The sequence below is a fragment of the Narcine bancroftii genome, chromosome 3, assembly GCF_036971445.1.
Source record: "Narcine bancroftii isolate sNarBan1 chromosome 3, sNarBan1.hap1, whole genome shotgun sequence".
NCBI classification, from domain to species: domain Eukaryota; kingdom Metazoa; phylum Chordata; class Chondrichthyes; order Torpediniformes; family Narcinidae; genus Narcine; species Narcine bancroftii.
In genome coordinates this window covers 247,668,386-247,692,388 of record NC_091471.1, presented here as the reverse complement: position 1 = coordinate 247,692,388, position 24,003 = coordinate 247,668,386, and the positions used below count along the sequence as shown (strand labels likewise).

General features: G+C 48.8%; 1 protein-coding gene and 2 long non-coding RNA genes across 3 annotated transcripts in view; 2 read left to right on the top strand and 1 right to left on the bottom strand.

Annotated features, from left to right (window-relative positions):
• Positions 1-2,064: 2,064 nt before the first annotated feature.
• On the bottom strand, positions 2,065-3,442 carry LOC138758480 (uncharacterized). The gene is made up of 2 exons (XR_011354295.1): positions 3,290-3,442; positions 2,065-2,546 (listed from the first exon to the last, which is right to left on the bottom strand). It is a non-coding gene; the product is annotated as an uncharacterized lncRNA (long non-coding RNA).
• LOC138758479 (uncharacterized) lies at positions 3,276-8,098 on the top strand. The gene is made up of 2 exons (XR_011354293.1): positions 3,276-3,507; positions 8,009-8,098. It is a non-coding gene; the product is annotated as an uncharacterized lncRNA (long non-coding RNA).
• A 1,287-nt stretch (positions 8,099-9,385) lies between these two features.
• LOC138758478 (mitochondrial adenyl nucleotide antiporter SLC25A24-like) overlaps positions 9,386-24,003 on the top strand; it is a 58,921-nt gene continuing 44,303 nt past the window's right edge. The window contains exon 1 of the mRNA XM_069927437.1: positions 9,386-9,806. Within this exon, the coding sequence (XP_069783538.1) occupies positions 9,636-9,806 (171 nt within the window). The 5' untranslated portion in view covers positions 9,386-9,635. The remainder of the gene's footprint in view (positions 9,807-24,003) is intronic.

Sequence of the window (24,003 nt, the reverse complement as noted above, 5' to 3'; positions counted from 1 at the left end):
ATAGAGAGAACGTACGGACTCCTAACCAACAACACTGATATGAACCTGGTGCTGCAATCACATTGTGATAACAGCCAGGCTAATCGTGCCACCCTCTAAATGTCCTGCCAATTATTAATCCCCCAAAGTGTATTACTTCATGCTTGTTTGGATTAAATTCCATCTGCCACTGCTCTGCCCAAATTTCCAAATTTGTCCTTCTGTATCTCTCTAGAACTTTCTTTGTTATTCATGACTCCCATCAATTTTTGTTGTGGAATACCCCTGATTACCCCATGAGCCACGTGTCCTTCTCCAGCATTTCTGTGCGTTTTTACTACAATTAAAGTGTCTGCAGACTTTCGTGTTTCACTCCATTGGTGAACTGTCATCACATCTGCCATGTCTGATACTTTGGTGAAGTCCCAATGGTTACTTGGTAGTTATGTCCACTATGCAGCTTCAACGGATTTGCATGGGGCATAGAAGAAGAGACGATTCATGGAATTGTTTTCCAGCATTTATTTACTCCTTTTAGAAGACAAAATAATAAAACTATTATTGTCTTCTGGGTTTTCTTCCTTCACCCCACCTTTGCTCCCTTAGCAAGGTAACAGCAGTGTGTGAGACAGGAAGGGAGGGCTTAAGGGATGCACAAGAGATGTGCACCACTGAACTCATTCCCACTGGAAACATTATTAAAATGACAGTAAATACAAGTAACTCATTGAGATAAAATTCACAAATATAGATATTATTAAAACCCATTTTAAACTCTGTTACACTTAATCCCTTGTTACCTGCTGAACACAAGTACTCTTCTGTAGGGGATCAGATCAGTAACCAAACTCCATCACTTCAACAACTTCCAGTTCCCTGAACTCAACCATTTCATCTTCACTGTGGACATCTGTTAAGTCTCTGTGTTACTTGGGAGGCTTCTTAAATAACTTAGAGATGCAAGATTCAAATAACAGAAGAGACTTTACTTACTGATGTCTTCCACCATCTCAGGAAACTGTTTACATACACTACAATACATATACATACACCCCCACGGTGATGCACTACAGTTACTTCAGTGAGAAGGGTGTATTCTTACATGGTTACAAAATAGTTCACATTATCCTGACTATAAAACAACACCTCCACCGCCCCCCCCCCCATACCAAAGGCCTCAAAGCCCTTAATTTCTTTCTCGACAACAGACCCAACCACCACCCTCCTCCCACTAGCAGAACTTGTCCTCAAGAAGGTTTCTCCAGCATTTTTGTGCTTTGACTGCAATCACAGATTCTGGAAACTTTCATGTTTCACTCGGATCAGTCACCATACCTTCAGTGCCCAGACTTCTTTTAATTTATACTCTCCTGTGTGCTGAGGAGATCTGTACATTGTTCTGAATTCCCGAGGCAAATTCTTGGCAACTGTCTTTTTTTTGTTGGCCTCTGGTTATACTCTTCTTTCAGGAGTGGAAACATTTCCTTCTGAAAAGCCCTTCATCATTTCAAAGACTGCTGTGAGCTCACCTGTCAGCTCTTTCTTTGAGAAAAGACATGCCATCTCTTCAAAATTTTCCTGACATTTATATCCTTGCATTTATAGAATCATCCTCAGTAATCTTCTTTGCCCATTCTTTATCCTTAAAATCTTTTTTTATATAACATGGCAACAAGTGTAAACAGGAACATTGCAGTGTAATCAAGGTACAAGCACAGGTTAAACAGAACTTCCCTACTTTTTAATTCTATCCCTGTGGAAATAAACCCTCATGCATTGTTGCTATCTTAGTAACTGTTGTTTTTGTACTCCAAGCTCTTTCTGTTTCTCTGCCCCACAGTCCCTTGATAATCTAAACATTCCATACTTTTGTGCTGAGACACAATAGTGTTGGGACTGCAATGTTTATCGACGTTTATGGTGGAGCAATTAAATTCCAGACTGATCAAGAGACGAGAATGGCAGCACAGGTTGGCCCAACACTATTGCAGCGCCAGTGTCCCGGGTACGAATCCACCGTGGTCTGCAAGGAGTTTATATGTTTGTGGTGCATTATCGAACAGAAGCAAACACACAAAACATAAAGTCTGTTCTACAGGCTTTATTCAACATAAGCTTCCACAGAGCTGGCTATGAGAAATGCTATTGCAACCTCTGAGACTGTCTTTGAAGGGCCAGATCTGGCTTATAGCCCAGAGGGTGATTGACATCTGACCAGGTGGGGCTTGGTTCATTCAGGACGGCTGATTGACAGTCAGCCAGGTGTTGCCTTGTCCCCCATGCTCTTCTGCAGGTGCAGCAGGCTGGTGGTGTACCACCACAACGTTCTCCCCATGACCTGCGTGGGTTTCCTCTGGGTGCTTCGCTTTCCTCCAACTCTCCATCCAAAAAATACGGGGTCAGTAGATTGGTTGAGGATAATTGGTAGCACGGTTAGCGTAGCAGTTGGCACAACGCTGTTTCAGTACCAGTTACCAGGGTTCGAATCCCGAGCTGTCTGTTAGGAGCTTGTATGTTCTCCCCGTGTCTGCGTGGTTTCCCTCCGGGTGCTTCTGTTTCCTCCCACCCTTCAAAACAAAGACATACCGGGGTTGTAGGTAAATGGGTGCAATTGGGCGGCAAGGGCTCGTGGTCCAAAAGGACCTGTTCCTGTGCTGAAATGTCTCAATAAAAAGAAACGGAAAATCAGATTGCATGGGCTGGAAGGGCCTTCTACCATGTTGTATTGTTTAAAAAAAAAGAATTATCAGTGTCCAGATCTCTGAGGGTCACAAAGATAAAGGCAAGACTCTGTGCAGATGCAGAGGCTGCATCTCTAAAGGGACTCTCTTTTGCTTCTCTTTTGCCCCTTTTCTCCTGGCACAGGAATTAACAGGGAATTTACTGGCACAGGGTCCAATAGAAAAGGTACACCGTCCGAACGCTGGTGTCAAAATATGTCATTTCACGTCGGGAATTAGCTGCCTCTACCCCTACTCCTATCCCCGGCATCAGCTGATAAAACCAGTGGAGGAGGGACAGCAGTTTCCAGTTGAAGGTAGAACACTCTAATCCCCGGGGATGAGTTGCGTCCCAGTTAAGGGTGGCCCAGTGGAAATGGCACAAAGGGCTTCCTATCCCAGGACACTGCACGGACAATTAACTGGGATACCAGTGGAGAAAGGGCTTTTCTTTACCTTAAGGCAAGCAAAAGTTAACAAATTTCATGCACATAATTTTTTTGGTATTATTACATGACAATAAAAGGAATCTTGAGTCTTGGTACAGGCAGGGGTGTGTCAGCATGTCACAATCAGCATGTCCACCGCACCTGATGATATCTTGAGCTGACCCTCCCATCACCTGCTAATCCAAACACTGGGTTAAGTGGAAGCAGGTGCCCGGGGAGGACCTTCCTCAGTCACCGTGCGATTTACACAGGCAGCATTATCGGATGGTTCATCCCTCCCTGTCACCAATGGGATTGTGAGCCCTAACGTTGAGATTGATCTCGTGTTTTACTTTCGCCATCTCAGAAAGAGACGCGAGGTAGGGAGGCTGGAATTCAGCCCAAACCAATCAGCAAAGTACTTTCTATAGGATTAAACTTCAAAAATGTATTTCTGGATGGAAGCCTAAACACTGATTGATGTTTAAGCTGAACAGTTTGGCCAGAGCTGCAACTAACCAAAAGTCCTTTGTAATATGGTTGTTTTATATAGAATCAGGGTTTATTGTCACGAACAAGTCAAAAAAGTTGGTGTTTTGCAGCAGCGTCAATATTATAACCATTTACAAATATTACTATAAATTTTTTAAAAATTAAAATAATAATGCACGAAAAATAAGGCTGTGTCTTTGGTTCATTGATCGTTCAGGAATCTGATGGCAGCGGGGAAGAAGCTGTCCTTGTTCCACTGAGGGCTCGTCTTTAGGCTCCAATACCTTTTTCCTGATGGTAGCAGAGTGAAGAGGGGCATGGCCTGGGTGGTGGGGGGGGGGGGGGGTCCTTGAGGATAGAGGCTGCTTTCTTAAGACACCTCCTCTTGTAGACGTCCTCGATGGAATGAAGTCTGGTGCCTGTGATGTCGCACGCCAAGTAAACAACCCTCTGGAGTTTATTCTTATCCTGAGAGTTGGCACCTCCATACCAGGCAGTGATGCATCCAGCCAGAATGTATGTATATATAAACTGAGTTGCCTAAATAAATAAATGAATATATTATATATCTATCTATCTATCTATCCATTTATTTATTTATATATATAGAGAGAGAGAGAGAGAGAGAGAGAGATGTATATATAGATAAATGTATAGATAATACAGCATGGTAACAACCCTTCTGGCCCATAAGCCCGTGCCACCCAATTGGCATACAACCCCCATACGTTTTTGAATGGTAGGAGGAGACTGGAGCACCCAGAGGAAACCCATACAGGTCAACATCCAAACTCCTTACAGACAGCGTGGGATTTGAACCCCAGTTGCTGCCGCTGTAACAGCGTTGCACTCACCGCTACGCTAACCATGTCACATATATATTTGATAAATATATCTAGAGGTGGGAGGAAAGTGAAAAGCATCCTAGAGGAAACTACAAAGAAGATTTACACTCCACATGCAGAGCATAGGAGCTCGGGATTGAACCCAGGTCGCTGGAGGTGTGAGGCCGTAACTCCATGTGCTACTCCACTACCTCTTTACCAGGCCACCCACCCAATTTTGCTGAGGAGGGACAAAAGAGATATTAGCACAGACGACCAAAAAGTTCAAGCTTATTATTATCACCTGATTGTACATGCATGTACACAGGGCTGCACAGTTAGCACAATGCTGTTACAGTGCCAGTGACTGGCGTTGGAATCCAGCACTATCTATATGGAGTTTGTTCATTCTCTCCACATCTCCATGGGAGAACCAGACGCTCCAGTTTCCTCCCGCCCTTCAAAATGTACCAGTGGCTGGTCAATTGGGTGGCACAGACTGGTGGGCTGAAAGACCCTCTTATCGTGTTGTATGTTCCCTGGATCATAATGCATATGCACACAGACAGACACACACACACGCACACATCAAACAGATATACAAAGTGTTCCAAAATAAATAAATAGATAGATTTTTTTTTAGGGATTTCTACAATTGTTCATCAATCCCACTGCTTGCAGGAAGAAGCTGTTTCCCAGCCTGGCAGCCCTTGGTTTTTTTTTTATGGTCCTGTACCTCAACAATATTGCAGGCTTCAATGATTCTCTGAGCCTTCCTTAAGCACCGCTCCCTGTAGATATCACTGATACAGGGGAAGTGCGACCCCAGTGATCTTCTCAGCAATTTTAAACACCCTCCATACTGATCTCCGATCTGATGCTTTACCTCTGATGCAGCCAACCAGGACACCCTTTATTCTGCTCCTATAGAGAATGTGATTAGGATGGGGTCTTGTGATGACTGCTTGTTCAAAGAGATTGCTGCAACAAATGTACTCATTGTAAAATAGGTTAGTACCATTTTTAGAACAGCAGCATGCACGAACTGGTTTCTGTGTCTTTGAAACACTGGTGAGGAACCTGCCAGAGCATCTGTCTCTGTGGAGAGAGAGCTTAAGTGAGCCAACAGTGGCCTTGATAGTTTAGGCTTTCTTTGATTTAAATAATATACATGTTGTTAGTTTGAATTGCTGACCATTTATTCAAATCCCTGGAGACATTTTGAGACAGTCAATTATAAGAAGCTCCTTAAAAAGAAAACCTGCGAGGTGATAGTTCATGGAGTTGTCCAGCACAAAAAACGCACCTTGGTTGTGGAGGCCGGGGCATTGGGTGTATTTAAGACAGCGATTGACAGGTTCCTGATTAGCCAGAGCATCAAAGGTTATGGGGAGAAGGCCGGACAGTGGGGCTGAGTGGGAAAATGGATCAACGCGTGATGAAATGACGAGGCAGACTCGATGGACTGAATGGCCTATTTCTGCTCCTATGTCTTAGGGTCTTCTGCACACCACATCCATGCCTATCATTTGCCCATCTTCATTCTCATTTCCCCACATTCTTATGCCTTATCTCTTCATGTGCTGTCTAAAGGTTCTTAAATATAGTGGTTGTATCGACAGTGCACGATACCGACCACACTCTGTGTGAAGAATGTAGCCCTCAAATCATCTTTAAAACCCAATCTTCTCCCTAAAATGTGCCCTCATGTTTTTGATATTCCTATTTTGGGGAAAAGGTTCTGAACATTTCCGCTATCTATGCCTTATATAATCTTACATATCTCTATCAGGTCATCACTCAGCCTTCTTCACCAGGCATAGGTCTATCCAATCTCTTCTGTAACTAACGTCCTGCAAATCAGCCAACATTCTGGTGAATCTCCTCTGCACACTCTCCAGAACAACCACATCCTTCCAAAAGTCCAGTAACTAGAAATACTCTCTGTACTCCTAGTGCAGTAAAGCAGTGCTTGTAAATTCACAAGATTCAAGATGACTTTTATTGTCACATAATAATACAAAAAATGTAATATACAGTAAAACCTGGTATCTGGCACCTATGGGAATTGCCGGATAACTGAATTGCTTGAGATTGTGTGTTGCATGGATTGGTGAACTAACAGCAAGGTGTGTCTATTATAATCCTCATTATTTTTTACCTATTTATCTTCCGCGATTTTTTTGCTGGTTGCTTGAATTCCAGATATCAGTGGATTTATTGTACATGATATACTTCAATTTTGTCTGTCACAAGGCAAACAAAGAGTCATTTTCCTGTGCCCCTAACAATAAGAGAAAGAGAAGCAAAAGAGAGTTCCCCCTTTGAGTGTCCATGGATTCGCCTCCAGGGCTCCTGCAGCCTCTGCAGCCGCACAAAACTCCTGATCCCTTGCCAACCTGAGCTCCAGATCCAAATCTCCGATATGGTCAGGAAGCTTTCAGCGCCCAAGGCCATTTGGGAGCCCTTCTTGCCTTCCACACCTTCCTGAATCCTGTTCCCCATGAGCCAGCCTTCAGTTGTCTGCAGCCTTTGTGGGTTCGTTGAATGAAAGTCATCAGCAAATCTCGCTGATCCACTGCTGTGGTCACCGTCCCTGCAGGGAAGGCTTTTCCTTCTCAATGGGGAGTGTTCTCCCCGTACCTGATGTCCTGCTCCCCCAGAATCTGCAATCCCTCATTAAACATGACATCCCAATTTTTATATTCAATGCCCTGCCATATGGTTTCTTCACCATCATGCAGAAGACTTTACGTTAATTGTAGCAGTAGCCAGACTATACAACATAGACATACAGTAAATCAGTGTTTAGGCTTCCATCCAGAAGGGATAGAACAAATCAATTTTTGAACGTTAATCCAATAGAAAGTAATTTGCTGATTGGTTTGGGTTGAATTCCTGCCTACTTCACCACTTTCAGGATCTTCTTTTCCAGGTCCTCTCCCACGATTGAAATATGCCTTCCACAGGCATCCTGCCTGTAACATTTTCTAAATATTACCCAACTTTATGCACAGATGTGAACACAGAGACACACACACACACATGCACAGAGGCATGCACGCAGACACACACGCACACACAAACATGCATGCACGCACAGAGGCATGCACACAGACACACACAATTTCTCAAGCCCATCTCTTGAGAGCATCTCATTTCCACACACTCATGCACATGTGCACGCACACACATACACATACATTGACCCTGACCAAGGACTCAGGCCTGAAATTTCGGTTATATATTTTTGCCTCCTATGGACTCTGCGTGATCTGCTAAGTTTCTCCAGCACTTTTATGTATTTACTACAATCGCATCATCTGCAGACTTTCTTGTCTCATTCCACATCCATACATGGCCTCTTTCCTGGGATTGGATGCCAATGTGGGCATTTACCCATTGTGGGCAGGTTGTGTCGAGAGAGCCCATATGATCCATCCCCCTCCTTCTGTCCTGTCGTATTGAGCCAGGAGAACAGAAGAAGGCACAGGGATGGGTCACGATCCCCCAGGCCTCAGGATTTATGGGCTCACTGAAACATTAACTGTTTCTCTTTCCACAGATCCTGCATGGATTAATGCCCCATGTCTTTGAAGGTGCTTCTCACATATGGCCTTGATATTTCTTCAAATAAAATGGCAGATGCTTGAAATGTGAAGTAAAAGGGTAAAGTGATGGAGACTCTCAGCAGGTCAGGCAATGTCTGTGGAAAGTGAAGCAGTTAACATTTCAGGACCAAGAATATTCTCTTCATTGCATTTCTTGCTTAAATGGGTGGGGGATTCAGTGGAGCAGCATGTAATGCTAGTTCCCACCTGCTCCAGTGTGGCAAGTTCGATTTTGACTTCAAATGCTGTCTGCATGGAGTTTGCATGTTCTCTCCGTGACTACTGTGCCGTCTGGATCCTCTCCTGTGTGGACTAGATTCTCTCCCGAGCTCCAACTCCCACAATTTCCTCCACTCCACTTCTTCACACCTGGACTCTGATCCTTTCTCTCAATTCCTCCGTCTCTGCTGTTTCTGTTCCCAAGAGGAGGCCTTCCAGTCCAGTTCTGCTAAAACACCTGCTTCCAAGAACATGGCTTCCCCTCCACCACTATCAACTCAGCCCTCTCCCGCATCTCCTCCATTTCCTGCTCATCTTCCCTGACCCCCCCCTCTGCCCCCAGGATTTCCCTTGTCCTCACCTACCACCCAACTGGCCTCCGCATCGTACACATTATCCTTTGTGATTTCCGCCACCTATAACATGATCCCACTACCAGTCTGGGATGGGGACACCAATACCCCTGAGGTTAAAGCCTTTAAAAGGTTGTCCAGGACATCACAGGCAAAAACCCTTCCCACCGTCGAGAACATCCACAGGACACCCTGCCTCCAGAGAGCGAGGACCCACGCCACCCGGCGCACGCTCTGTCCTCACAGCTGCCATCAGGAAAGACGTCTGGGTGCCCCAAGGCTCGCACCACCTGGTTCAGGAACAGCTGCCACCATCAGACCCCTCCAGGACAAACTCAATTCAGGGTGGGGGGGGGGGGCTCATTTGCTTGTGCAACTTTTTCGAGGCATTGAACAATTTGGCTACATTTTTTTGTGTGTTTGCATGCACATGCCAAGATGATTTTTTACTTTGTGATGCTAGCAAGTGCCTGGCCCACAGGGGAAAAAAAAAGAGAATCTCAGGGTCGTATGTGAAGTCGTGTATGCACTCTGACAATAAATCTGACACATCTTCCCCACCTGTTCGGACGCCTGCCGACTACTTTTTTCTTCCATTCCTTATCAAGCCCGAAATTGTTTGACCAGCTGAGTTTCTCCAGCTCTTCTGCAGTTACTTCAACCACGGCGCCTGCAGACTTTGGGGGTTTTCCGCCGGGACAACCCCCCCCCCCTCCCCCCGTGTATCTCTTTAAAAAATACTGACAGCTCAGCATCCCTGCGTTGACGGCCATTGAGCCGGGGTGGGAGGGGACGTGAAGCAGCGGACTGAGTCTCTCTCTGCCACTTGCAGCTTCCGCCAGCAGAGCTCGGTGGAAGCCGGCTAGCCCCGGGGAGAGGAACGGAGGGAGAGCGCCGGATCATGCCTCCCAGAACGCAGCCGGCTGGTGGCTGCCGTCGCGTCTCGCCGCTTCTGTTTCCCCCCGCACCGAAGCCCCGCAGCGGAGCGGAGTGAAGAGGCGAGCTGACCATGGGCAGGTCGGAGGGGCTGCGACAGGAGGAAGGAGAGGGCGAGAGGGAGAAGAAATGGGCTGAGCTCTTCCAGCAGTTCGACACTAACAAGGACGGGCAAGTGGACATCAAGGAGCTGGGCGAAGGCCTGCGATCGATGGGGATAGTGATCGGAGGCGACAGCGAGCAGGCACGCCGGTTTCCTTGTTTCGCGGGGCGCGGGCACGACGCGGGTGTCACTTTCCCCAACCCCCTCCCGTCTCGGTTCCTCAGCGAAACATCGCGGCTGCTCCCACCCGGGGCAGCGAACGGTCAGTGTGGGAGCCCCGTCGTGGGGTGGGAAGAGTGGGACAGGGTTCCGTCCCGTTGTGCAGCCGACACAGAACTCACGGTGGGGGGGGGGGGGGAACGACGACGACACTGGTCTTACTTGTTACACACTCTGTCAGTGGTAACATTGACCTGTTACATGCTCACAACACCGTCCCAGTACATGCTCAGTCAATGGTAACACTGACCTGTTACCCGCTCACAACACCGTCCCAGTACATGCTCAGTCAGTGGTAACACTGACCTGTTACCCGCTCACAACACCGTCCCAGTACATGCTCTGTCAATGGTAACACTGACCTGTTACCCGCTCACAACACCGTCCCAGTACATGCTCAGTCAATGGTAACACTGACCTGTTACCCGCTCACAACACCGTCCCAGTACATGCTCAGTCAATGGTAACACTGACCTGTTACCCGCTCACAACACCGTCCCAGTACATGCTCAGTCAGTGGTAACACTGACCTGTTACCCGCTCACAACACCGTCCCAGTACATGCTCAGTCAGTGGTAACACTGACCTGTTACCCGCTCACAACACCGTCCCAGTACATGCTCAGTCAATGGTAACACTGACCTGTTACCCGCTCACAACACCGTCCCAGTACATGCTCAGTCAATGGTAACACTGACCTGTTACCCGCTCACAACACCGTCCCAGTACATGCTCAGTCAATGGTAACACTGACCTGTTACACGCTCACAACACCATCCCAGTACATGCTCAGTCAGTGATAACATTGATTTGTTACATGCTCACAATACCATCCCAGTACATGCTCAGTCAGTGGTAACACTGACCTGTTACCTGCTCACAACACCGTCCCAGTACATGCTCAGTCAGTGGTAACACTGACCTGTTACACGCTCACAACACCATCCCTTTACATGCTCAGTCAGTGATAACATTGATTTGTTACATGCTCACAACACCATCCCAGTACATGCTCAGTCAGTGGTAACACTGACCTGTTACCCGCTCACAACACCGTCCCAGTACATGCTCAGTCAGTGGTAACACTGACCTGTTACCCGCTCACAACACCGTCCCAGTACATGCTCAGTCAGTGGTAACACTGACCTGTTACCCGCTCACAACACCGTCCCAGTACATGCTCAGTCAGTGGTAACACTGACCTGTTACCCGCTCACAACACCGTCCCAGTACATGCTCAGTCAGTGGTAACACTGACCTGTTACCCGCTCACAACACCGTCCCAGTACATGCTCAGTCAGTGGTAACACTGACCTGTTACCCGCTCACAACACCGTCCCAGTACATGCTTAGTCAGTGATAACATTGATTTGTTACATGCTCACAACACCATCTCAGTACATGCTCAGTCAGTGGTAACACTGACCTGTTACCCGCTCACAACACCGTCCCAGTACATGCTCAGTCAGTGGTAACACTGACCTGTTACCCGCTCACAACACCGTCCCAGTACATGCTCAGTCAGTGGTAACACTGACCTGTTACCCGCTCACAACACCGTCCCAGTACATGCTCAGTCAGTGGTAACACTGACCTGTTACCCGCTCACAACACCGTCCCAGTACATGCTCAGTCAGTGGTAACACTGACCTGTTACCCGCTCACAACACCGTCCCAGTAAATGCTCAGTCAGTGGTAACACTGACCTGTTACCTGCTCACAACACCGTCCCAGTACATGCTCAGTCAGTGGTAACACTGACCTGTTACACGCTCACAACACCATCCCTGTACATGCTCAGTCAGTGATAACATTGATTTGTTACATGCTCACAACACCATCCCAGTACATGCTCAGTCAGTGGTAACACTGACCTGTTACCCGCTCACAACACCGTCCCAGTACATGCTCAGTCAGTGGTAACACTGATCTGTTACCCGCTCACAACACCGTCCCAGTACATGCTCAGTCAGTGGTAACACTGACCTGTTACCCGCTCACAACACCGTCCCAGTACATGCTCAGTCAGTGGTAACACTGACCTGTTACCCGCTCACAACACCGTCCCAGTACATGCTCAGTCAGTGGTAACACTGACCTGTTACCCGCTCACAACACCGTCCCAGTACATGCTCAGTCAGTGGTAACACTGACCTGTTACCCGCTCACAACACCGTCCCAGTACATGCTCAGTCAGTGGTAACACTGACCTGTTACCCGCTCACAACACCGTCCCAGTACATGCTCAGTCAGTGGTAACACTGACCTGTTACCCGCTCACAACACCGTCCCAGTATATGCTCAGTCAATGTTAACACTGACCTGTTACCCGCTCACAACACTGTCCCAGTACATGCTCAGTCAGTGGTAACACTGACCTGTTACCTGCTCACAACACCGTCCCAGTACATGCTCAGTCAATGGTAACACTGACCTGTTACCCGCTCACAACACCGTCCCAGTACATGCTCAGTCAGTGGTAACACTGACCTGTTACCCGCTCACAACACCGTCCCAGTACATGCTCAGTCAGTGGTAACACTGACCTGTTACCTGCTCACAACACCGTCCCAGTACATGCTCAGTCAGTGGTAACACTGACCTGTTACACGCTCACAACACCATCCCAGTACATGCTCAGTCAGTGATAACATTGATTTGTTACATGCTCACAATACCATCCCAGTACATGCTCAGTCAGTGGTAACACTGACCTGTTACCTGCTCACAACACCGTCCCAGTACATGCTCAGTCAGTGGTAACACTGACCTGTTACACGCTCACAACACCATCCCTTTACATGCTCAGTCAGTGATAACATTGATTTGTTACATGCTCACAACACCATCCCAGTACATGCTCAGTCAGTGGTAACACTGACCTGTTACCCGCTCACAACACCGTCCCAGTACATGCTCAGTCAGTGGTAACACTGACCTGTTACCCGCTCACAACACCGTCCCAGTACATGCTCAGTCAGTGGTAACACTGACCTGTTACACGCTCACAACACCGTCCCAGTAAATGCTCAGTCAGTGGTAACACTGACCTGTTACCTGCTCACAACACCGTCCCAGTACATGCTCAGTCAGTGGTAACACTGACCTGTTACACGCTCACAACACCATCCCTGTACATGCTCAGTCAGTGATAACATTGATTTGTTACATGCTCACAACACCATCCCAGTACATGCTCAGTCAGTGGTAACACTGACCTGTTACCCACTCATAACACCGTCCCAGTACATGCTCAGTCAGTGGTAACACTGACCTGTTACCCGCTCACAACACCGTCCCAGTACATGCTCAGTCAGTGGTAACACTGACCTGTTACCCGCTCACAACACCGTCCCAGTACATGCTCAGTCAGTGGTAACACTGACCTGTTACCCGCTCACAACACCGTCCCAGTACATGCTCAGTCAGTGGTAACACTGACCTGTTACCTGCTCACAACACCGTCCCAGTACATGCTCAGTCAGTGGTAACACTGACCTGTTACACGCTCACAACACCATCCCAGTACATGCTCAGTCAGTGATAACATTGATTTGTTACATGCTCACAATACCATCCCAGTACATGCTCAGTCAGTGGTAACACTGACCTGTTACCTGCTCACAACACCGTCCCAGTACATGCTCAGTCAGTGGTAACACTGACCTGTTACACGCTCACAACACCATCCCTTTACATGCTCAGTCAGTGATAACATTGATTTGTTACATGCTCACAACACCATCCCAGTACATGCTCAGTCAGTGGTAACACTGACCTGTTACCCGCTCACAACACCGTCCCAGTACATGCTCAGTCAGTGGTAACACTGACCTGTTACCCGCTCACAACACCGTCCCAGTACATGCTCAGTCAGTGGTAACACTGACCTGTTACCCGCTCACAACACCGTCCCAGTACATGCTCAGTCAGTGGTAACACTGACCTGTTACCCGCTCACAACACCGTCCCAGTACATGCTCAGTCAGTGGTAACACTGACCTGTTACCTGCTCACAACACCGTCCCAGTACATGCTCAGTCAGTGGTAACACTGACCTGTTACACGCTCACAACACCATCCCTTTACATGCTCAGTCAGTGATAACATTGATTTGTTACATGCTCACAACACCATCCCAGTACATGCTCAGTCAGTGGTAACACTGACCTGTTACCCGCTCACAACACCGTCCCAGTACATGCTCAGTCAGTGGTAACACTGACCTGTTACCCGCTCACAACACCGTCCCAGTACATGCTCAGTCAGTGGTAACACTGACCTGTTACCCGCTCACAACACCGTCCCAGTACATGCTCAGTCAGTGGTAACACTGACCTGTTACCCGCTCACAACACCGTCCCAGTACATGCTCAGTCAGTGGTAACACTGACCTGTTACCCGCTCACAACACCGTCCCAGTACATGCTCAGTCAGTGGTAACACTGACCTGTTACCCGCTCACAACACCGTCCCAGTACATGCTTAGTCAGTGATAACATTGATTTGTTACATGCTCACAACACCATCTCAGTACATGCTCAGTCAGTGGTAACACTGACCTGTTACCCGCTCACAACACCGTCCCAGTACATGCTCAGTCAGTGGTAACACTGACCTGTTACCCGCTCACAACACCGTCCCAGTACATGCTCAGTCAGTGGTAACACTGACCTGTTACCCGCTCACAACACCGTCCCAGTACATGCTCAGTCAGTGGTAACACTGACCTGTTACCCGCTCACAACACCGTCCCAGTACATGCTCAGTCAGTGGTAACACTGACCTGTTACCCGCTCACAACACCGTCCCAGTAAATGCTCAGTCAGTGGTAACACTGACCTGTTACCTGCTCACAACACCGTCCCAGTACATGCTCAGTCAGTGGTAACACTGACCTGTTACACGCTCACAACACCATCCCTGTACATGCTCAGTCAGTGATAACATTGATTTGTTACATGCTCACAACACCATCCCAGTACATGCTCAGTCAGTGGTAACACTGACCTGTTACCCGCTCACAACACCGTCCCAGTACATGCTCAGTCAGTGGTAACACTGATCTGTTACCCGCTCACAACACCGTCCCAGTACATGCTCAGTCAGTGGTAACACTGACCTGTTACCCGCTCACAACACCGTCCCAGTACATGCTCAGTCAGTGGTAACACTGACCTGTTACCCGCTCACAACACCGTCCCAGTACATGCTCAGTCAGTGGTAACACTGACCTGTTACCCGCTCACAACACCGTCCCAGTACATGCTCAGTCAGTGGTAACACTGACCTGTTACCCGCTCACAACACCGTCCCAGTACATGCTCAGTCAGTGGTAACACTGACCTGTTACCCGCTCACAACACCGTCCCAGTACATGCTCAGTCAGTGGTAACACTGACCTGTTACCCGCTCACAACACCGTCCCAGTATATGCTCAGTCAATGTTAACACTGACCTGTTACCCGCTCACAACACTGTCCCAGTACATGCTCAGTCAGTGGTAACACTGACCTGTTACCTGCTCACAACACCGTCCCAGTACATGCTCAGTCAATGGTAACACTGACCTGTTACCCGCTCACAACACCGTCCCAGTACATGCTCAGTCAGTGGTAACACTGACCTGTTACCCGCTCACAACACCGTCCCAGTACATGCTCAGTCAGTGGTAACACTGACCTGTTACCTGCTCACAACACCGTCCCAGTACATGCTCAGTCAGTGGTAACACTGACCTGTTACACGCTCACAACACCATCCCAGTACATGCTCAGTCAGTGATAACATTGATTTGTTACATGCTCACAATACCATCCCAGTACATGCTCAGTCAGTGGTAACACTGACCTGTTACCTGCTCACAACACCGTCCCAGTACATGCTCAGTCAGTGGTAACACTGACCTGTTACACGCTCACAACACCATCCCTTTACATGCTCAGTCAGTGATAACATTGATTTGTTACATGCTCACAACACCATCCCAGTACATGCTCAGTCAGTGGTAACACTGACCTGTTACCCGCTCACAACACCGTCCCAGTACATGCTCAGTCAGTGGTAACACTGACCTGTTACCCGCTCACAACACCGTCCCAGTACATGCTCAGTCAGTGGTAACACTGACCTGTTACCCGCTCACAACACCGTCCCAGTACATGCTCAGTCAGTGGTAACACTGACCTGTTACCCGCTCACAACACCGTCCCAGTACATGCTCAGTCAGTGGTAACACTGACCTGTTACCCGCTCACAACACCGTCCCAGTACATGCTCAGTCAGTGGTAACACTGACCTGTTACCCGCTCACAACACCGTCCCAGTAAATGCTCAGTCAGTGGTAACACTGACCTGTTACCTGCTCACAACACCGTCCCAGTACATGCTCAGTCAGTGGTAACACTGACCTGTTACACGCTCACAACACCATCCCTGTACATGCTCAGTCAGTGATAACATTGATTTGTTACATGCTCACAACACCATCCCAGTACATGCTCAGTCAGTGGTAACACTGACCTGTTACCCGCTCATAACACCGTCCCAGTACATGCTCAGTCAGTGGTAACACTGACCTGTTACCCGCTCACAACACCGTCCCAGTACATGCTCAGTCAGTGGTAACACTGACCTGTTACCCGCTCACAACACCGTCCCAGTACATGCTCAGTCAGTGGTAACACTGACCTGTTACCCGCTCACAACACCGTCCCAGTACATGCTCAGTCAGTGGTAACACTGACCTGTTACCCGCTCACAACTCCGTCCCAGTACATGCTCAGTCAGTGGTAACACTGACCTGTTACCCGCTCACAACACCGTCCCAGTACATGCTCAGTCAGTGGTAACATTGACCTGTTACCCGCTCACAACACCGTCCCAGTACATGCTCAGTCAGTGGTAACACTGACCTGTTACACGCTCACAACACCATCTCAGTACATGCTCAGTCAGTGATAACATTGATTTGTTACATGCTCACAACACCATCCCAGTACATGCTCAGTCAGTGGTCACACTGACCTGTTACCCGCTCACAACACCGTCCCAGTACATGCTCAGTCAGTGGTAACACTGACCTGTTACCCGCTCACAACACCGTCCCAGTACATGCTCAGTCAGTGGTAACACTGACCTGTTACCCGCTCACAACACCGTCCCAGTACATGCTCAGTCAATGGTAACACTGACCTGTTACCCGCTCACAACACCGTCCCAGTACATGCTCAGTCAATGGTAACACTGACCTGTTACCCGCTCACAACACCGTCCCAGTACATGCTCAGTCAATGGTAACACATGACCTGTTACACGCTCACAACACCATCCCAGTACATGCTCAGTCAGTGATAACATTGATTTGTTACATGCTCACAATACCATCCCAGTACATGCTCAGTCAGTGGTAACACTGACCTGTTACCTGCTCACAACACCGTCCCAGTACATGCTCAGTCAGTGGTAACACTGACCTGTTACACGCTCACAACACCATCCCTTTACATGCTCAGTCAGTGATAACATTGATTTGTTACATGCTCACAACACCATCCCAGTACATGCTCAGTCAGTGGTGACACTGACCTGTTACCCGCTCACAACACCGTCCCAGTACATGCTCAGTCAGTGGTAACACTGACCTGTTACCCGCTCACAACACCGTCCCAGTACATGCTCAGTCAGTGGTAACACTGACCTGTTACCCGCTCACAACACCGTCCCAGTACATGCTCAGTCAGTGGTAACACTGACCTGTTACCCGCTCACAACACCGTCCCAGTACATGCTCAGTCAGTGGTAACACTGACCTGTTACCCGCTCACAACACCGTCCCAGTACATGCTCAGTCAGTGGTAACACTGACCTGTTACCCGCTCACAACACCGTCCCAGTACATGCTTAGTCAGTGATAACATTGATTTGTTACATGCTCACAACACCATCTCAGTACATGCTCAGTCAGTGGTAACACTGACCTGTTACCCGCTCACAACACCGTCCCAGTACATGCTCAGTCAGTGGTAACACTGACCTGTTACCCGCTCACAACACCGTCCCAGTACATGCTCAGTCAGTGGTAACACTGACCTGTTACCCGCTCACAACACCGTCCCAGTACATGCTCAGTCAGTGGTAACACTGACCTGTTACCCGCTCACAACACCGTCCCAGTACATGCTCAGTCAGTGGTAACACTGACCTGTTACCCGCTCACAACACCGTCCCAGTAAATGCTCAGTCAGTGGTAACACTGACCTGTTACCTGCTCACAACACCGTCCCAGTACATGCTCAGTCAGTGGTAACACTGACCTGTTACACGCTCACAACACCATCCCTGTACATGCTCAGTCAGTGATAACATTGATTTGTTACATGCTCACAACACCATCCCAGTACATGCTCAGTCAGTGGTAACACTGACCTGTTACCCGCTCACAACACCGTCCCAGTACATGCTCAGTCAGTGGTAACACTGATCTGTTACCCGCTCACAACACCGTCCCAGTACATGCTCAGTCAGTGGTAACACTGACCTGTTACCCGCTCACAACACCGTCCCAGTACATGCTCAGTCAGTGGTAACACTGACCTGTTACCCGCTCACAACACCGTCCCAGTACATGCTCAGTCAGTGGTAACACTGACCTGTTACCCGCTCACAACACCGTCCCAGTACATGCTCAGTCAGTGGTAACACTGACCTGTTACCCGCTCACAACACCGTCCCAGTACATGCTCAGTCAGTGGTAACACTGACCTGTTACCCGCTCACAACACCGTCCCAGTACATGCTCAGTCAGTGGTAACACTGACCTGTTACCCGCTCACAACACCGTCCCAGTATATGCTCAGTCAATGTTAACACTGACCTGTTACCCGCTCACAACACTGTCCCAGTACATGCTCAGTCAGTGGTAACACTGACCTGTTACCTGCTCACAACACCGTCCCAGTACATGCTCAGTCAATGGTAACACTGACCTGTTACCCGCTCACAACACCGTCCCAGTACATGCTCAGTCAGTGGTAACACTGACCTGTTACCCGCTCACAACACCGTCCCAGTACATGCTCAGTCAGTGGTAACACTGACCTGTTACCTGCTCACAACACCGTCCCAGTACATGCTCAGTCAGTGGTAACACTGACCTGTTACACGCTCACAACACCATCCCAGTACATGCTCAGTCAGTGATAACATTGATTTGTTACATGCTCACAATACCATCCCAGTACATGCTCAGTCAGTGGTAACACTGACCTGTTACCTGCTCACAACACCGTCCCAGTACATGCTCAGTCAGTGGTAACACTGACCTGTTACACGCTCACAACACCATCCCTTTACATGCTCAGTCAGTGATAACATTGATTTGTTACATGCTCACAACACCATCCCAGTACATGCTCAGTCAGTGGTAACACTGACCTGTTACCCGCTCACAACACCGTCCCAGTACATGCTCAGTCAGTGGTAACACTGACCTGTTACCCGCTCACAACACCGTCCCAGTACATGCTCAGTCAGTGGTAACACTGACCTGTTACCCGCTCACAACACCGTCCCAGTACATGCTCAGTCAGTGGTAACACTGACCTGTTACCCGCTCACAACACCGTCCCAGTACATGCTCAGTCAGTGGTAACACTGACCTGTTACCCGCTCACAACACCGTCCCAGTACATGCTCAGTCAGTGGTAACACTGACCTGTTACACGCTCACAACACCGTCCCAGTAAATGCTCAGTCAGTGGTAACACTGACCTGTTACCTGCTCACAACACCGTCCCAGTACATGCTCAGTCAGTGGTAACACTGACCTGTTACACGCTCACAACACCATCCCTGTACATGCTCAGTCAGTGATAACATTGATTTGTTACATGCTCACAACACCATCCCAGTACATGCTCAGTCAGTGGTAACACTGACCTGTTACCCACTCATAACACCGTCCCAGTACATGCTCAGTCAGTGGTAACACTGACCTGTTACCCGCTCACAACACCGTCCCAGTACATGCTCAGTCAGTGGTAACACTGACCTGTTACCCGCTCACAACACCGTCCCAGTACATGCTCAGTCAGTGGTAACACTGACCTGTTACCCGCTCACAACACCGTCCCAGTACATGCTCAGTCAGTGGTAACACTGACCTGTTACCTGCTCACAACACCGTCCCAGTACATGCTCAGTCAGTTGTAACACTGACCTGTTACACGCTCACAACACCATCCCAGTACATGCTCAGTCAGTGATAACATTGATTTGTTACATGCTCACAACACCATCCCAGTACATGCTCAGTCAGTGGTAACACTGACCTGTTACCCGCTCACAACACCGTCCCAGTACATGCTCAGTCAGTGGTAACACTGATCTGTTACCCGCTCACAACACCGTCCCAGTACATGCTCAGTCAGTGGTAACACTGACCTGTTACCCGCTCACAACACCGTCCCAGTACATGCTCAGTCAGTGGTAACACTGACCTGTTACCCGCTCACAACACCGTCCCAGTACATGCTCAGTCAGTGGTAACACTGACCTGTTACCCGCTCACAACACCGTCCCAGTACATGCTCAGTCAGTGGTAACACTGACCTGTTACCCGCTCACAACACCGTCCCAGTACATGCTCAGTCAGTGGTAACACTGACCTGTTACCCGCTCACAACACCGTCCCAGTACATGCTCAGTCAGTGGTAACACTGACCTGTTACCCGCTCACAACACCGTCCCAGTATATGCTCAGTCAATGTTAACACTGACCTGTTACCCGCTCACAACACTGTCCCAGTACATGCTCAGTCAGTGGTAACACTGACCTGTTACCTGCTCACAACACCGTCCCAGTACATGCTCAGTCAATGGTAACACTGACCTGTTACCCGCTCACAACACCGTCCCAGTACATGCTCAGTCAGTGGTAACACTGACCTGTTACCCGCTCACAACACCGTCCCAGTACATGCTCAGTCAGTGGTAACACTGACCTGTTACCTGCTCACAACACCGTCCCAGTACATGCTCAGTCAGTGGTAACACTGACCTGTTACACGCTCACAACACCATCCCAGTACATGCTCAGTCAGTGATAACATTGATTTGTTACATGCTCACAATACCATCCCAGTACATGCTCAGTCAGTGGTAACACTGACCTGTTACCTGCTCACAACACCGTCCCAGTACATGCTCAGTCAGTGGTAACACTGACCTGTTACACGCTCACAACACCATCCCTTTACATGCTCAGTCAGTGATAACATTGATTTGTTACATGCTCACAACACCATCCCAGTACATGCTCAGTCAGTGGTAACACTGACCTGTTACCCGCTCACAACACCGTCCCAGTACATGCTCAGTCAGTGGTAACACTGACCTGTTACCCGCTCACAACACCGTCCCAGTACATGCTCAGTCAGTGGTAACACTGACCTGTTACCCGCTCACAACACCGTCCCAGTACATGCTCAGTCAGTGGTAACACTGACCTGTTACCCGCTCACAACACCGTCCCAGTACATGCTCAGTCAGTGGTAACACTGACCTGTTACCCGCTCACAACACCGTCCCAGTACATGCTCAGTCAGTGGTAACACTGACCTGTTACACGCTCACAACACCGTCCCAGTAAATGCTCAGTCAGTGGTAACACTGACCTGTTACCTGCTCACAACACCGTCCCAGTACATGCTCAGTCAGTGGTAACACTGACCTGTTACACGCTCACAACACCATCCCTGTACATGCTCAGTCAGTGATAACATTGATTTGTTACATGCTCACAACACCATCCCAGTACATGCTCAGTCAGTGGTAACACTGACCTGTTACCCACTCATAACACCGTCCCAGTACATGCTCAGTCAGTGGTAACACTGACCTGTTACCCGCTCACAACACCGTCCCAGTACATGCTCAGTCAGTGGTAACACTGACCTGTTACCCGCTCACAACACCGTCCCAGTACATGCTCAATCAGTGGTAACACTGACCTGTTACCCGCTCACAACACCGTCCCAGTACATGCTCAGTCAGTGGTAACACTGACCTGTTACCTGCTCACAACACCGTCCCAGTACATGCTCAGTCAGTGGTAACACTGACCTGTTACACGCTCACAACACCATCCCAGTACATGCTCAGTCAGTGATAACATTGATTTGTTACATGCTCACAATACCATCCCAGTACATGCTCAGTCAGTGGTAACACTGACCTGTTACCTGCTCACAACACCGTCCCAGTACATGCTCAGTCAGTGGTAACACTGACCTGTTACACGCTCACAACACCATCCCTTTACATGCTCAGTCAGTGATAACATTGATTTGTTACATGCTCACAACACCATCCCAGTACATGCTCAGTCAGTGGTAACACTGACCTGTTACCCGCTCACAACACCGTCCCAGTACATGCTCAGTCAGTGGTAACACTGACCTGTTACCCGCTCACAACACCGTCCCAGTACATGCTCAGTCAGTGGTAACACTGACCTGTTACCCGCTCACAACACCGTCCCAGTACATGCTCAGTCAGTGGTAACACTGACCTGTTACCCGCTCACAACACCGTCCCAGTACATGCTCAGTCAGTGGTAACACTGACCTGTTACCCGCTCACAACACCGTCCCAGTACATGCTCAGTCAGTGGTAACACTGACCTGTTACCCGCTCACAACACCGTCCCAGTAAATGCTCAGTCAGTGGTAACACTGACCTGTTACCTGCTCACAACACCGTCCCAGTACATGCTCAGTCAGTGGTAACACTGACCTGTTACACGCTCACAACACCATCCCTGTACATGCTCAGTCAGTGATAACATTGATTTGTTACATGCTCACAACACCATCCCAGTACATGCTCAGTCAGTGGTAACACTGACCTGTTACCCGCTCATAACACCGTCCCAGTACATGCTCAGTCAGTGGTAACACTGACCTGTTACCCGCTCACAACACCGTCCCAGTACATGCTCAGTCAGTGGTAACACTGACCTGTTACCCGCTCACAACACCGTCCCAGTACATGCTCAGTCAGTGGTAACACTGACCTGTTACCCGCTCACAACACCGTCCCAGTACATGCTCAGTCAGTGGTAACACTGACCTGTTACCCGCTCACAACTCCGTCCCAGTACATGCTCAGTCAGTGGTAACACTGACCTGTTACCCGCTCACAACACCGTCCCAGTACATGCTCAGTCAGTGGTAACATTGACCTGTTACCCGCTCACAACACCGTCCCAGTACATGCTCAGTCAGTGGTAACACTGACCTGTTACACGCTCACAACACCATCTCAGTACATGCTCAGTCAGTGATAACATTGATTTGTTACATGCTCACAACACCATCCCAGTACATGCTCAGTCAGTGGTAACACTGACCTGTTACCCGCTCACAACACCGTCCCAGTACATGCTCAGTCAGTGGTAACACTGACCTGTTACCCGCTCACAACACCGTCCCAGTACATGCTCAGTCAGTGGTAACACTGACCTGTTACCTGCTCACAACACCGTCCCAGTACATGCTCAGTCAGTGGTAACACTGACCTGTTACACGCTCACAACACCATCCCAGTACATGCTCTGTCAGTGATAACATTGATTTGTTACATGCTCACAATACCATCCCAGTACATGCTCAGTCAGTGGTAACACTGACCTGTTACCTGCTCACAACACCGTCCCAGTACATGCTCAGTCAGTGGTAACACTGACCTGTTACACGCTCACAACACCATCCCTTTACATGCTCAGTCAGTGATAACATTGATTTGTTACATGCTCACAACACCATCCCAGTACATGCTCAGTCAGTGGTAACACTGACCTGTTACCCGCTCACAACACCGTCCCAGTACATGCTCAGTCAGTGGTAACACTGACCTGTTACCCGCTCACAACACTGTCCCAGTACATGCTCAGTCAGTGGTAACACTGACCTGTTACCCGCTCACAACACCGTCCCAGTACATGCTCAGTCAGTGGTAACACTGACCTGTTACCCGCTCACAACACCGTCCCAGTACATGCTCAGTCAGTGGTAACACTGACCTGTTACCCGCTCACAACACCGTCCCAGTAAATGCT